The sequence below is a fragment of the Canis lupus genome, chromosome 26 (assembly GCF_048164855.1).
Source record: "Canis lupus baileyi chromosome 26, mCanLup2.hap1, whole genome shotgun sequence".
NCBI lineage: Eukaryota > Metazoa > Chordata > Mammalia > Carnivora > Canidae > Canis > Canis lupus.
The window spans coordinates 22,708,465-22,721,435 of record NC_132863.1 but is presented as its reverse complement, the minus strand read 5'-3'; the positions used below and the strand labels follow the sequence as shown (position 1 = coordinate 22,721,435).

At 38.5% G+C, this 12,971-nt stretch overlaps 1 protein-coding gene and 1 pseudogene across 1 annotated transcript; both read right to left on the bottom strand.

Annotated features, from left to right (window-relative positions):
* Window positions 1-1,190: 1,190 nt before the first annotated feature.
* LOC140618872 (lupus La protein-like) lies at window positions 1,191-4,926 on the bottom strand (annotated as a pseudogene).
* Window positions 4,927-10,146: 5,220 nt separating this feature from the next.
* On the bottom strand, window positions 10,147-12,337 carry DEFB128 (defensin beta 128). Its single transcript, XM_072800447.1, has 2 exons — window positions 12,171-12,337; window positions 10,147-10,518 (listed from the first exon to the last, which is right to left on the bottom strand). The coding sequence occupies exons 1-2, from the start codon at window positions 12,331-12,333 to the stop codon at window positions 10,283-10,285; spliced, it is 399 nt and encodes a 132-aa protein (XP_072656548.1). The 5' UTR covers window positions 12,334-12,337; the 3' UTR covers window positions 10,147-10,282.
* Window positions 12,338-12,971: the final 634 nt, after the last annotated feature.

Here is a 12,971-nt window from a genome sequence, read left to right as displayed (position 1 = left end):
TTCACAATACACTTGTACCCTTTCTAGTGTTATCTTTAAGCCTAGGTCAATTACTCTGTTTCTGTCCCTGAAAATCTACTCTAGTTCCAACCACAAAAACGAAGAGGTTCTCTGCTCCTGAATTCTTATCTCAAAAATGTAATGGACAACTGTCCGGTTATTGGATTCTGAGCACTTTATTCAATATGATTCTTACTTGGGTTGAAGGAATGAGTCTGTGCATTCCAAAGTTGCTCCTAGGGTGCAGGCATGTGACCTGGGCGACTTATTATTAATAATAGTGTTATGAACATTTGTGTACAAGTATTTGTGTGATGGTATGTTTTCATTTCTCTTGCATATATAACTAGAAGTGCAATTGTCAGACCATATAGTAAATCTATGTTTAACACTTGAGGAACTGTCAGATTGTTTTCCAATATGGCTGCACCATTTTATATCCCCACCAGCAGGATATGCAGGTTCCAAGTTCTCTACATCCATGCTAAAACTTGTTATTATCTGCCTTTCTGACTCTGGCTATTCTAGTGAGTATGAAATGGTATATCATTATGGTTTTGACTTGCATAAATCTGGTAACTAGTGATTTTGTACATTTCATTTCATTTGTTTACTGGTCATTTGCATATCTTTGGAGAAATATCTATCAGATCTTTTGTCCATTTTTTTTTTGCTTTTCATACAGTATATATATTTTATTACTTTGTACTAATACATTCTCATATTATAAAAGCAATTTAGTGAAAGAATCTTTCTTTTGATACTTGAATCATCTAAAATAACACAAATAGAACCGAACATTTTTTTAAAAATCTTCATCTGGGGGCACCTGGGTCACTCAGTCTGTTAAGTATCTGCCTTTGGTTCAGGTCATGATCCTGGGGTACTAGGATCAAGCCCCACATGGAGCTCCTGGCTCCTTGAGGAGCCTGCTTCTCCCTCTCCCTCTGCTGCTCCCCCTGCTTGTGCTCTCTGTCTAAAATAAATAAAATCTTTTTCTAATTAAATAAATAAAATAAAATCTTCATTTGGATAGCAACAACAAAAAAGACACATTAAACAACAAAAAAAGTCTTCCTTTCTTACAAGTGACACTGAAAGGAACCTAATTCAGTTTCCTTTTTAGAAGCCTCCAAAGACAACAGCAACTTAAAATCTAATTAAAATGAATATACAATTTGTTCCCTAAACTATTTGTCTCCAGCACCATTTTCAGTTTTCTGTTGTTTCAATGCAGGCTCTCCTTGTCTGTTTCTTCTCTTGTTCTTTTTCCATGTCCAGCTGCACCATTTTTATCACCTTTATAATCACAATCACATTTCACTTTCTTGCCCTGAAACTGAACTTTTCCTTTACCCATCCTAGGCAGCTTTATTTCCCTTTATTTTTCCTTTAAATCTGAGACCTTTAGACTTCCATTTGTTTAGGGATTCCTGTTGATTTACGACTTTTTAAAATGCTTCTTGTTCCATGACTTCCTTTTGTACTTCCCAGGTCACTTCTTTGTTCCTTTAAGTTACCATTATTTGCTTTCTTCACTCTTTAATTAAAGAGGATTACTCTGGGATGCCTGCATGGCTCAGCGGTTGAGCATCTGCCTTTGGCTCAGGGTGTGATCCTGAAGTTCCAGGATCAGGTCCTGCGTTGGGCTCCCTGCATGGAGCCTGCTTCTCCCTCTGCCTGTGTGTCTCTGCCTCTCTCTCTTTCTGTGTCTCTCATGAGTAAATAAGTAAAATCTTTTAAAATAAAGAAATAAATAGGATTACTCCCTCTTTTATTCCTCTAACAGTCTATCCATTTTATTTCACCATGATTTAAGAGAAAGACGTGCAGATCTTCTCTACAGGTCTGACCATCTAAGTTCCCTGAAAATTCCAGCAAGCATCCAATCTTTTCTGCTAGGACATCCATTTCAGCATTTTCTGCTAACTTTTGTTTTCTTCTTGCTCTTGTTTAGCATATCATTTAGCCTCCATTTCATTTTGCCTTCTTTCTTATTCTTCTTTTCCTCTTCTTTCTCCTCCATCTCCTCCACATCTTCCTTCTCCTCTCCTTCCCCCTTCTTTTTCCTCTTCTTTTTTCTAAAAGATTTTATTTGCGTATTTGAGAGAGAGCAAGAGCAAGAGAGATCACAGAGGGAGAAGGAGAAGGAGAAGCAGACTTGCCACTGAGTAGGGAGCCCAATGCAGGCTCAATCCGAGGACCCTGAGATCACATCAGAGCCAAACACAGATGCCTCACCGACCCAGCCGCCCAGACATCCCCTTCTCTTCTGCTGCTTCTGTTTCTTCTCCTTCTGAAGTATTCCTCCTTGAAAAGTATTATCAGGTCCCTGTCTTCTGGCCAGGGGTCTCGACAAACCTCTTAGACTCAATACTAACAAATATAGCATATATTGATCCCTTAAATACTCTATGCAATGTTCTTTCTATATGAATATTTAGTATTTGACCTTTATCTCTTACCATTCTTTTATATCAGTGAGTGTTGAATCCATTTGGAAGTTTTTAATAAAAACAGATTTTTTTACACCATTTTTATACTCATCAGTCACTTCAGGGTGAGGTTTTCTTGGAGATCTGATCTTAGTTTTAGCTTCATTTATTTCTTTGAGTCTTACCTTTGATTTGATCAATGCTCCTGCTATACATTAAAGTTACATGGTTAGATGGTTAGATAAATTTTATCATTATCTTCAAAGGTAACCAAATAGAAGGAGAGATAAAGAGCTTCCAAGATAAGCAGAAACTGAAAGAATATGTGACCACCAAACCAGCTCTGCAAGAAATATTAAGGGGGACTCTGTAAAAGAAAGAGGAAGTCCAAGGAAACAATCCACAAAAACAGGGACTGAATAGGCATTATGATGACACTAAATTCATATCTTTCGATAGTAACTCTGAACATGAATGGGCTTAATGATCCCAACAAAAGAAGCAGGGTTTCAGACTGGATAAAAAAGCAAGACCCATCTATTTGCTGTCTACAAGAGACTCATTTTAGACCTAAGGACACCTACAGCCTGAAAATAAAAGGTTGGAGAACCATTTACCATTTAAATGGTCCTCAAAAGAAAGCAGGGGTAGTCATCCTCATATCAGATAAATTAAAGTTTATCCCAAAGACTGTAGTAAGAGATGAAGAGGGACACTATATCATACTTAAAGGATCTATCCAACAAGAAGACCTAACAATCATGAATATTTATGCCCTTAATGGGGAGCTGCCAAGTGTATCAATCAATTAATAACCAAAGTTAAGACATACTTAGATAATAATACACTTGTACTGGGAGACTTCAACATGGCGCTTTCTGAAAATGACAGATCTTCTCAGCACAACATCTCCAAAGAAACAAGAGCTTTAAATGATACACTGGACCAGATGGATTTCACAGATATTTACTGAACTTTGCATCTGAATGCAACTGAATACACATTCTTCTCAAGTGCACATGGAACTTTCTCCAGAACAGACCACATACTGGGTCACACATCAGGTCTTAACTGATACCAAAAGATTGAGATTATCCCCTGCATATTTTCAGACCATAATGCTTTGAAACTAGAACTCAATCACAAGAAGAAATTTGGAAGAAATTCAACACATGGAGGTTAAAAGACCATCTGCTAAAAGATTAAAGGGTCAACCAGGAAATTAGAGAAGAATTAAAAAGATTCATGGAAACTAATGAGAATGAAGATACAACTGTTCAAAATCTTTGGGATACAGCAAAAGCAGTCCTGAAAGGGAAATACATCAAAATACAAGCATCCATAAAAAAACTGGAAAGAACACAAATATAAAAGCTAACCTTGCACCTAAAGGAACTGGAGAAAGAACAGCAAATAAAATGTTCACCCAGCAGAAGAAAAGAGTTAATAAATATCCGGGCAGAACTCAATGAAATAGAGACCAGAACAACTGTGGAACAAATCAACAAAACCAGGAGTTGCTTCTCTGAAAGAATTAATAAGACAAGGATCCCTGGGTGGCGCAGCGGTTTGGCACCTGCCTTTGGCCCAAGTCGTGATCCTGAAGACCCGGGATCGAATCCCAAGTCGGGCTCCCAGTACATGGAGCCTGCTTCTCCCTCTGCCTGTGTCTCTGCTTCTCTCTCTCTGTGTGTGTGACTATCATAAATAAATAAAAATTAAAAAAAATTAATAAGATAGATAAACCATTAGCCAGCCTTATTAAAAACAAAAGAGAACAGACTCAAATTAATAAAATCATGAATGAAAAAGGAGAGACCACCACCAATACCAAGGAAATACAAATGATTTTAAAAACTTATTATGAGCAGCTATATGCCAATAAATTAGGCAATCTAGAAGAAATGGACACATTTCTGGAAAACCACAAACTATCGAACCTGGAACAGGAAGAAATAGAAAATCTGAACAGGCCGATAACCAGGGAGGAAATTGGAGCAGTCATCAAAAACCTCCCAAGACACAAAAGTCCAGGGCCAGATGGCTTCCCTGGGGAATTCTATCAAACGTTTAAAGAAGAAACCATACCTATTCTACTAAAGCTGTTTGGAAAGATAGAAAGAGATGGAGTACTTCGAAACTCGTTCTATGAGGCATCACCTTAATTCCAAAACCAGACAAAGACCCCACCAAAAAGGAGAATCATAGGCCAATATCCCTGATGAACACAGATCTTTAAAGGTAACCAACCCTTATCTAGTTTGATCTGTGCCTTTACAATTTTGTCAGGTGGCAAATTGAAGTCACCAAAATCATATTCAATTTGATAACAGTTTTGGCCTCCAGAGCAGCCATTTTTTTTATTATCACCATTTTAATCCACTGTGGCTATCTTTAAGGTCCCAGTCCACAGAGCCACAATCACTAATGGTAACAGCAGACTGCAATGTACACTACCTGCTGGCCTAACGTACATAAAGATGAGGACCATTTTCTGTCCTTTTTTAACAGGTCAGCTTTTTATTATTGACTTGCAATAGTTCTTTAAATACTCTAGATACAAGTCCCTTATCAGATATATGATTTGCAAAAATGTTCTTCCATTTTGTGGATTACCTTTAGACTTTCTTCATGGTGCCCTTTGAATCTCCAAAGTTTTTAATTTGGGTAATGTCCAATATTCACTGCATACACTTATTAACTTTTAAAAATAAAGATAGGTTTTGTGCACACTGAGTGATATTCTGTGTGTCTGCAAGTCAGTAGTTGCATGTTACTTAAAATATGCTTTTTGGGGGAAAGAGGGAGCTTTCTCAGCATGGCAATGCTTGTCATGCCACTATTCTTAACCAAAGAATACAGATACATTACTAAATTATATTTTACTACTTCAAACTGGTTAACTGTATTTTACTTTTTCTATACATTGTAATTCATTTTAATTTGTAGAAGTTACAGATAATTACCTTCCAACTTTTACCAGGTTGAAAGATACCAAAAAAATGCTTAAAAATAGCTCTCCTATCATTTCTGTGCTTCCATTTGACATAATATAGGGATTTTACATGTGCCTAAGTCTTACGTGACCTGATTCTTGGACTCAGGAAATATTGTTTAATGGTATCTGGGCTTTTCATACTTTTCTGACATGCACTATTTGGGAAGGGTTATTTAATGAAAATTTAATTATTATCCCCTATAATTATTTTCCACTAGTTTGTGTTTTCTAATAATATTTATTGGGTATTTTTTGGAAAGCACCAAACGAGGGTAATGAGTATCTCATATTCCCAAGGACCATTGAGTAATTGAAGCCAAATTAGAACTTATCTATGAATACAAAATATCATCTAACGTTGCTTTGAACATGGCTTCCCTTCAGTACTTGAGTATCTCTAAAACTAGTTGTTGGGGAGGCTGGGTGGCTCAGTTGGTTAAGTGTCTGCCTTCAGCTCAGACTGTTATCTTGGGGTCCTGGGATTGAGCCCCCCATCGGGCTCCCTGCTTAGCAAGGAGTCTGCTTCTCCCTTTTCCTCTACCCCTCCCCCTGTTTGTGCACTCTCTCACTCTCACTGTCTCTCTTAAATAAATTAAATAAAATCTTTTTTAAAATAAATACAACTAGTTGTTGAAGTGGATCTGAATTTCTGTCACTGTCATTATCCTAGTCTTTCCTAATTAAGTATTACAAATGAGCAAACCCTCTATTTATAATTCTGTGCCTAAAAACTTGCCCTACCTACAATTTTCATGTCTTAGATATGAGATCATAGGAAACATGCCCACTCAAACCAACTTCAGAAAAGGAGGACCTATTATAAGAAATGTTAGTAATTACATGAGGCTTAAGGGACTAGAACTAGTAACTAGAAATCTCTCTCTCCCTCTCCCTCTCCCTCTCTCTCCCTCTCCCTCTCTCCCTCCCTCTTGCCATCCTTTTCTCACTCTTTCTCTCTTTTTCTCCATCTTTTCCTATTCATCAGTACACGGGGACCCAACCTGGAAATCCAAAGAAGTTCAATCTCTACTTATACATCTGGTCCCATCCACCCTGGTCCCAATTACTTGTAGCCAAAATAATAAGATTTTCTGGCCCTCTACTCTCTTTCCATCTTGCTGGGGCCCATTGAAATAGATTCCCAAAGAAAAGCTGAGCAAATTTTCTAAAAAGGTGTGAGTACGTATAAGAAATGACTAATATCTCTGGCACCTTTCATGAGCATTATCCAAGACCCCCAAAGAGATGGGTGGTCCCAGCTACTAGGATTTAATTGAAAAAAAATGTATCTGGAACATTCTGGCAATTTTCAAATGTTCTATGAATAAGATTTTGGAGAATGTTCTAAAACAGATCCAAGAAAAATAAGGTACCAATAATACTGCCTGTGCCAAAAAGGTACATAATAAAAATATAGGATTTCAATTTAACTTCCTATATAAAAATAAAATGGGCAAAAATACATGTGCCTAACAATACTAACCACATACACTCTTCTATGAGTATGAAGTGGATACAAATACATAATAGGGAAAAGTTAAAGCAAAGATTAGTTCTGCCCATTCAAAGCAGAATCTAAGGCTTGATTTATGTTTATTTCATTATACTTCTCTTTCCTGAGTCAGGCAACACTTCACTGGTTGTTCTGATACTAACTAAGCCAAATAGATTCTTGTACCTAATTAATCAATGGACTCATACAGAGTAGAGGACACATATAGATTAAAGACAATGGGCAAGACCTATCTTCATATCATAGTGACAAAATGGGCATTCCTTTAAAATGCCCTTGGTGATCCATAGTGATGGAAGACTGAAAAAGAGGAGCTTATGAAGTGCTGCAATAAAGAAAGGGCTTTCTAATGTGGGCTTCTTGAAAAACTCCACTGAGAATTAGAGTGAAATAGTCATACATTAGTTTTTCATGGTGAAATCAACAAAATAATTTCTAACTCTACAATTTAGTCTGGTCCTTATTTCCTATATACTTTTCCAGGATTCTCAAAAGCCACAACTACTAAAAAGAAGGTCTTTATAGCCTCTTAAAATGTTAACAAATCCATCTAAATATTTGTCTCTCTGTCCTCCCAGTAAAACAAGATGATGAGCTACACATGGAGGAATAAGTCTCATTGATTTCTTCAACTCAGATGAGCCAATTTTAGCTCCACAAAAGTTATTTATGACCTATACCTTAACCAAGTAACATCAGTGGATGGCACAACAAAATGCTCTGTTCTATTCATCTGGAGAGCATCATGACTTTACAAGATTTTATCTAGCTCCTGAGGAGCTTCTTAAAATATGTCTCTCTCAGGAACCGGTGGCTCGGTGGTTTAGTGCCGCCTTCAGCCCAGGGTGCGATCCTGGAGTCTCGGGACCGAGTCCCACATCAGGCTCCCTGCATGAAGCCTGCTTCTCCCTCTGCCTCTGCCTCTCTCTCTTTCTCTCTCTCTCTCTGTGTCTCTCATGAATAAATAAATAAAATCTTTAAAAATAAAAAAAATTTTAAAAATGTCTCTCTCATTTATAGGGCTTTAAATTTCACAATATTTTTATTTATTTATTTTCAGTTTTATTGAAGTATAATTGACTTACAAATTGTAAGATATTTAGCGGGTACATCATGGTGCTTTGATATATGCATATGTCATAAAAGCACTCCCGCCCCATCTAGTTAATTAACATATGCATCACCTCCCATATTTAGCTGGTGGTTTTGGTTTTGTTTTAGGGCTTTTTTGTGTGTGAAAACATTTAAGTTCTACTGTCCTAGCACATTTCGATTATACAATACGGTGTTCTCAACTATGGTCACTGCATTTCACATTAGATCCTCAGACTTCATTCACCTTGCAACTGAAAGCTTGTAAATTTCACACTATTAGCAAGCAAATTATTGAATATGTAATGTTTTCAAAGGTTCTAAGAGTAATATTGCCTAAAACTTGTGTCAACTTAATGTTCCGTTTGCTGCTAAAAAAAAGGAAATGGACCATACAACATTAAATAAGCTTCAAATGATGTACAGATAACCTCTGCTTTTTTATAGTTTGCAGTTACACCACTTCACTTTTACAAAAAACCTACATTGTACCTGTTTCCACTAATGGCAAATATGAAAAAGATATTGTCTTTTGCATAAAATGGGCAAAAAGCAGGGACACCTTGGTGGCTCAGTGGTTGAGCGTGATCCTGGGTTCCTGGGATCTAGTCTCCCATCTGGCTCCCTGCAGGAAGCCTCCTTCTCCCTCTGCCTATGTCCCTGCCTCTCTCTGTGTGTTTTTCATGAATAAGTAAATAAAATCTTTTTTAAAAAGGAAAAAACAAAAATAGCACTCAATGTTTATTTTTTTATGTATATTTTTTATTGGAGTTCAATTTGCCAACATATAGTATAACACCCAGTGCTCATCCCATCAGGTGACCCCCTCAGTGCCCCTCACCCAGTCACCCCATCCCCCCACCCGCCTTCCCTTCCACCACCCCTTGTTCGTTTCCCAGATTTAGGAGTCTCTCATACGGGGAATATAAAAAATAGTGAAAGAGGGATCCCTGGGTGGCGCAGCGGTTTGGCGCCTGCCTTTGGCCCAGGGCGCGATCCTGGAGACCCAGGATCGAATCCCACATCGGGCTCCCGGTGCATGGAGCCTGCTTCTCCCTCTGCCTGTGTCTCTGCCTCTCTCTCTCTCTCTGTGTGACTATCATAAATTAAAAAAAAAAAAATAGTGAAAGGGATTATAGGGGAAAATAAGTGAGAAAAATCAAAGAGGGTGACAAAACATGAGTGATTCAGTTTGTTTTGCAGCAAACCATTACAGAGGCAGTAGGCATCCTGAGCAGTGAGAGTGGCCTCACCAAGCTCCTTCCCCAGGACCTACAATCAGCATCTCAGCACAAAGCTGTCATAGCTTTGAACTGTGTCTATGAGCATCTATGCTTTATCCTGATTTATTTTGCACATCCCTTAGCAAGATCTATCCTAAGGTATCAGAAAAGCCTGAGAAGTTATTTTTTGGGTCTGGAATACTCAAACAATTTTCCATATAAGTTAATGGCAATTGCTTCTTTACACCATTTTGGCCTATGGAAGTTCTCATAGAATCACTCTACTTTTGGATAGCAGGGGAAACCTGTATTGGAATTATTACTAGGTGTCATCACTGCCCATTAGAACGGGCCAATAGGGATCCCTGGGTGGCGCAGCGGTTTGGCGCCTGCCTTTGGCCCAGGGCGCGATCCTGGAGACCCTGGATCGAGTCCCACGTCAGGCTCCCGGTGCATGGAGCCTGCTTCTCCCTCTGCCTGTGTCTCTGCCTCATTCTCTCTCTCTCTCTGTGACTATCACAAATAAATAAAAAATTAAAAAAAAAAAAGAACTGGCCAATAATGTTATGAAAATGTTCTAATATCTTGCCTTCTTCTAATGAATTCTTGGTTATTAGCAAAACCCTTATTCACCCTACACATACAAAGTTGAGACATTCAGATCTGCTTAGACACAAGAAACTTCATTTATAAGAAGAGTTATACTTGAAATACTACAAAACTGCATAGAAAATGGAGGGGCTAACTTCCACCTCTACCAACACGTTCATTTCATCTCTGTATCACCCATCTTACCGTATATTATCCTACCAGTATAATGCTTGGAACATGATAACTATTCATTTATGGTTAAAGTGTTTAAAAATGAGTGAATACATTAATAAATCCAGAGAAAAGCATAAAATTTTATTATGTGGATAATCAAGTTCACAGAAGTAGATGAATCCCTTGTTCCAGGCTGTTGAAGGAGGTGGCACTTTTGATTTAGGAAGAGTGGAGACCAGTGAAGCAAGTGCTTGATTTATAGTTGGATTGTGAGAAGTGTGATGGTGGGTAAAATGACATAGTCTATCTTCCCCTTAGGCTGTGGTAAAGGGAGAGGTGACTCTGGGGCTTTTTGGTGTTTTTTGTTTTTGTCTTCATTAACACAACATAATTTCCCATTTAGACATGCCATTTCATATATTTCCCCCATTTCACATTTCTTCCGGCAGTAGCCTGTTATATTACTAAAGCATTTTCTGGGTCGTGCTGTATCTGTGCACAGAAAACAACATTGAACACAGATTAGTTCCTGAGGCAGAATAGAAGTAGTATATGCTTCCCAAAAGCTTTAGCCTTCTGTGATTCCAAAGTGAATCTTATGCTGATAAGAAGAAACTAAGAGCCTCCTCCTTGAAAATCATCCCAAATTAAGGATATCAAAACCCCAGGCTCCTAGCCAATACCCAGTTGGGTCTGAGAACATTGTAACTTACATGACAAAAACAAAGAGAGATCAATTCATGGTTATCAACCAAAACTATGTCCCGCCCCTGGACTCTGGCAAATCTGACTCTGTATTCCATGCTCCTAAGTCAGCACTCCCTCAGCCTTACCCTAGTCCAGTGTCCCCAAAGAGTACCAACTTGTCACCATGGCATTATTCAGAGCCAAGGTACCTTTTAAAAGTGTACCAGAGACAGGACTTTTTAAGACAGAAATTGTTTCACACTCACTGATATGAACAGCAGAAATCTCCCTTTGCCAAGACCTCATGGGTCTCAGCAATAAATGTTGCTGAGAACTTCCCTTATTCAGTTTCTAGGTCTTCATGACCATGCTCCTCCTGGCTCCTCTCTTTCTCTTTCTTTCTCTCTCTTTCCATCCTCCTTTACATCTCACATAAATATGTCGCCCAGGGATCAAGCTCAACTCTGTATGTACCCATCTCCTTAGAGATCCAAACTGTCACCTATTTGGAGTATTGCATTGAAGTCCTAAATCACCTGTTTCCAATTCTTTATGTGTCCCCATACACAAATTTGGACAAGCTCATGAAACAATGAGGGAAAACAAAGACATTTCCTCTCATGAAATTCAATCATGAAATTGGGTCATTATACTCAATTGACAGATGAGAAAACAGATTCAAAGGGAATAATTAAGGGAGCCCCTAGGTTGCTCAGTGGTTGAGCATCTGCCTTTGGCTCAGGATCCTGGGATCAAGTCCCACATCAGGCTCCCCACTGGGAGCTTGCTTCTCCTTCTGCCTATGTCTCTGCCTCTCTCTGTGTGTCTCTCATGAATAAATAAATAAAATCTTTTTTTTTAAGTGAGTGATTAGGGGTGCCTGGATGGCTCACTCAAGTGAGCATCCAACTCTTGGTTTCAGTTCAGGTCATGATCTCAGGGTCCTAGGCTGGAGCCCCATATTGGGCTCCACATTGAGTAGGGAGTCTTTTTAAGGATTCTCTCCCTTTCCCTCTGCCCCTCCCCACCTAAAATAAATAGTTTTTTAAAAGGGAATGATTAGTTCAGTTCATACAATCAACCTGTGATCAAGATATATTTTACCCTCACATCTACATGTTTCCAAAGATTGTGCTGTTCTTGTTACTTGTAAAGGCTGAAAATGAGTTTGAATAGAAAAACAGATGGTGAGGTTCCTGAGTGAAAACTATGTTTAACTTATAAAGATAATTCTAGATGATGGGTCCATGCCTACCTTTGGAGAGGACTTCTGAGAGTACAGCCCTGATGTCTTCTTACCTCTTACCTCCCCAAATGCTTTCTTATAAGATACAGACTCAAGGAGAGTGGGTACTTTTGAAGATATTGTCAAGATACCGACAATCTTGAAGGCCCTCGTCCCACTCCTACAGACAATAGTAGCTCCTAGGATTTCATGGTACATTTGTACAAGTTACCTGTTGGTACCTCAAATTGAAGAATAATGAGAACCAGAAACAGCTTCATGCTTACAGATTTCCCAAGAGAAATAGGCAGCACAATTTCCTTATCCAGTGATCTCTTGATAGAAATCACAGAGTTTTTCAAGATGAGACACGAGCTTTTCCATGCTATGAGCATTCTGAGTTCTCATTTTAACCCACATGGATGGACAGTAAATCCAAGTCCACCCCACCTTCATTCCCATATATGGAGTTTACAATCACAGAATGTTCCATCACCTCACACCTACTCTTCTTTATTCAGGATGAGAGCTCCCAGAAAGGAGGAATATTGATTTCTCCACTTGGGCCATCAGCCTAATTGGATCAAGGCTGGTTGGTCATGTGTTCTGGTTTGTGTGAGTCAGTCCTAGTTTATTCCTCTTGTTTCAATGTCCCATCAAGCTAACACCACCTTTTACTCACAAAAGTTACCCATTTGGAAGATTCATTAAATCATGAACTAATCAAGGCAGACATACATATCCAATAATAATTTTTTAATTTATGAAATTTCCAGAAAGTCATCTGGGAGTAAGATAGCTTTTAGGTTTGGCTAGGTAAATTGATATTATTTCAAAGTCTCCCATAAAGTCTTCCCCGGTACAGCTCAATTCTACAAATGAAGTCTTTCAAAAGATCATATCTCTTTAGCACAGTATCCAACTCATTATGAACTGGTCCCTGCTCACCTCTCCTAGGCATTTTACAGAACCACTTACGTTTCTGCCAAATTAGTATAGGTACCTTAAGCCAACTTGTTACTTCCATAACCTG

What these genes read in the sequence shown, in the direction of transcription:
- DEFB128 (XM_072800447.1), bottom strand. Translation starts at nt 12,333, where the DNA reads ATGCTCATAGCATGGAAAAGCTCGTGTCTCATCTTGAAAAACTCTGTG. An exon ending in TCAATTTGAGGTACCAACAG is followed by an intron (nt 10,519 to 12,170) that starts GTAACTTGTACA and finishes TTCTGTGCACAG; the next exon opens with ATACAGCACGACCCAGAAAA.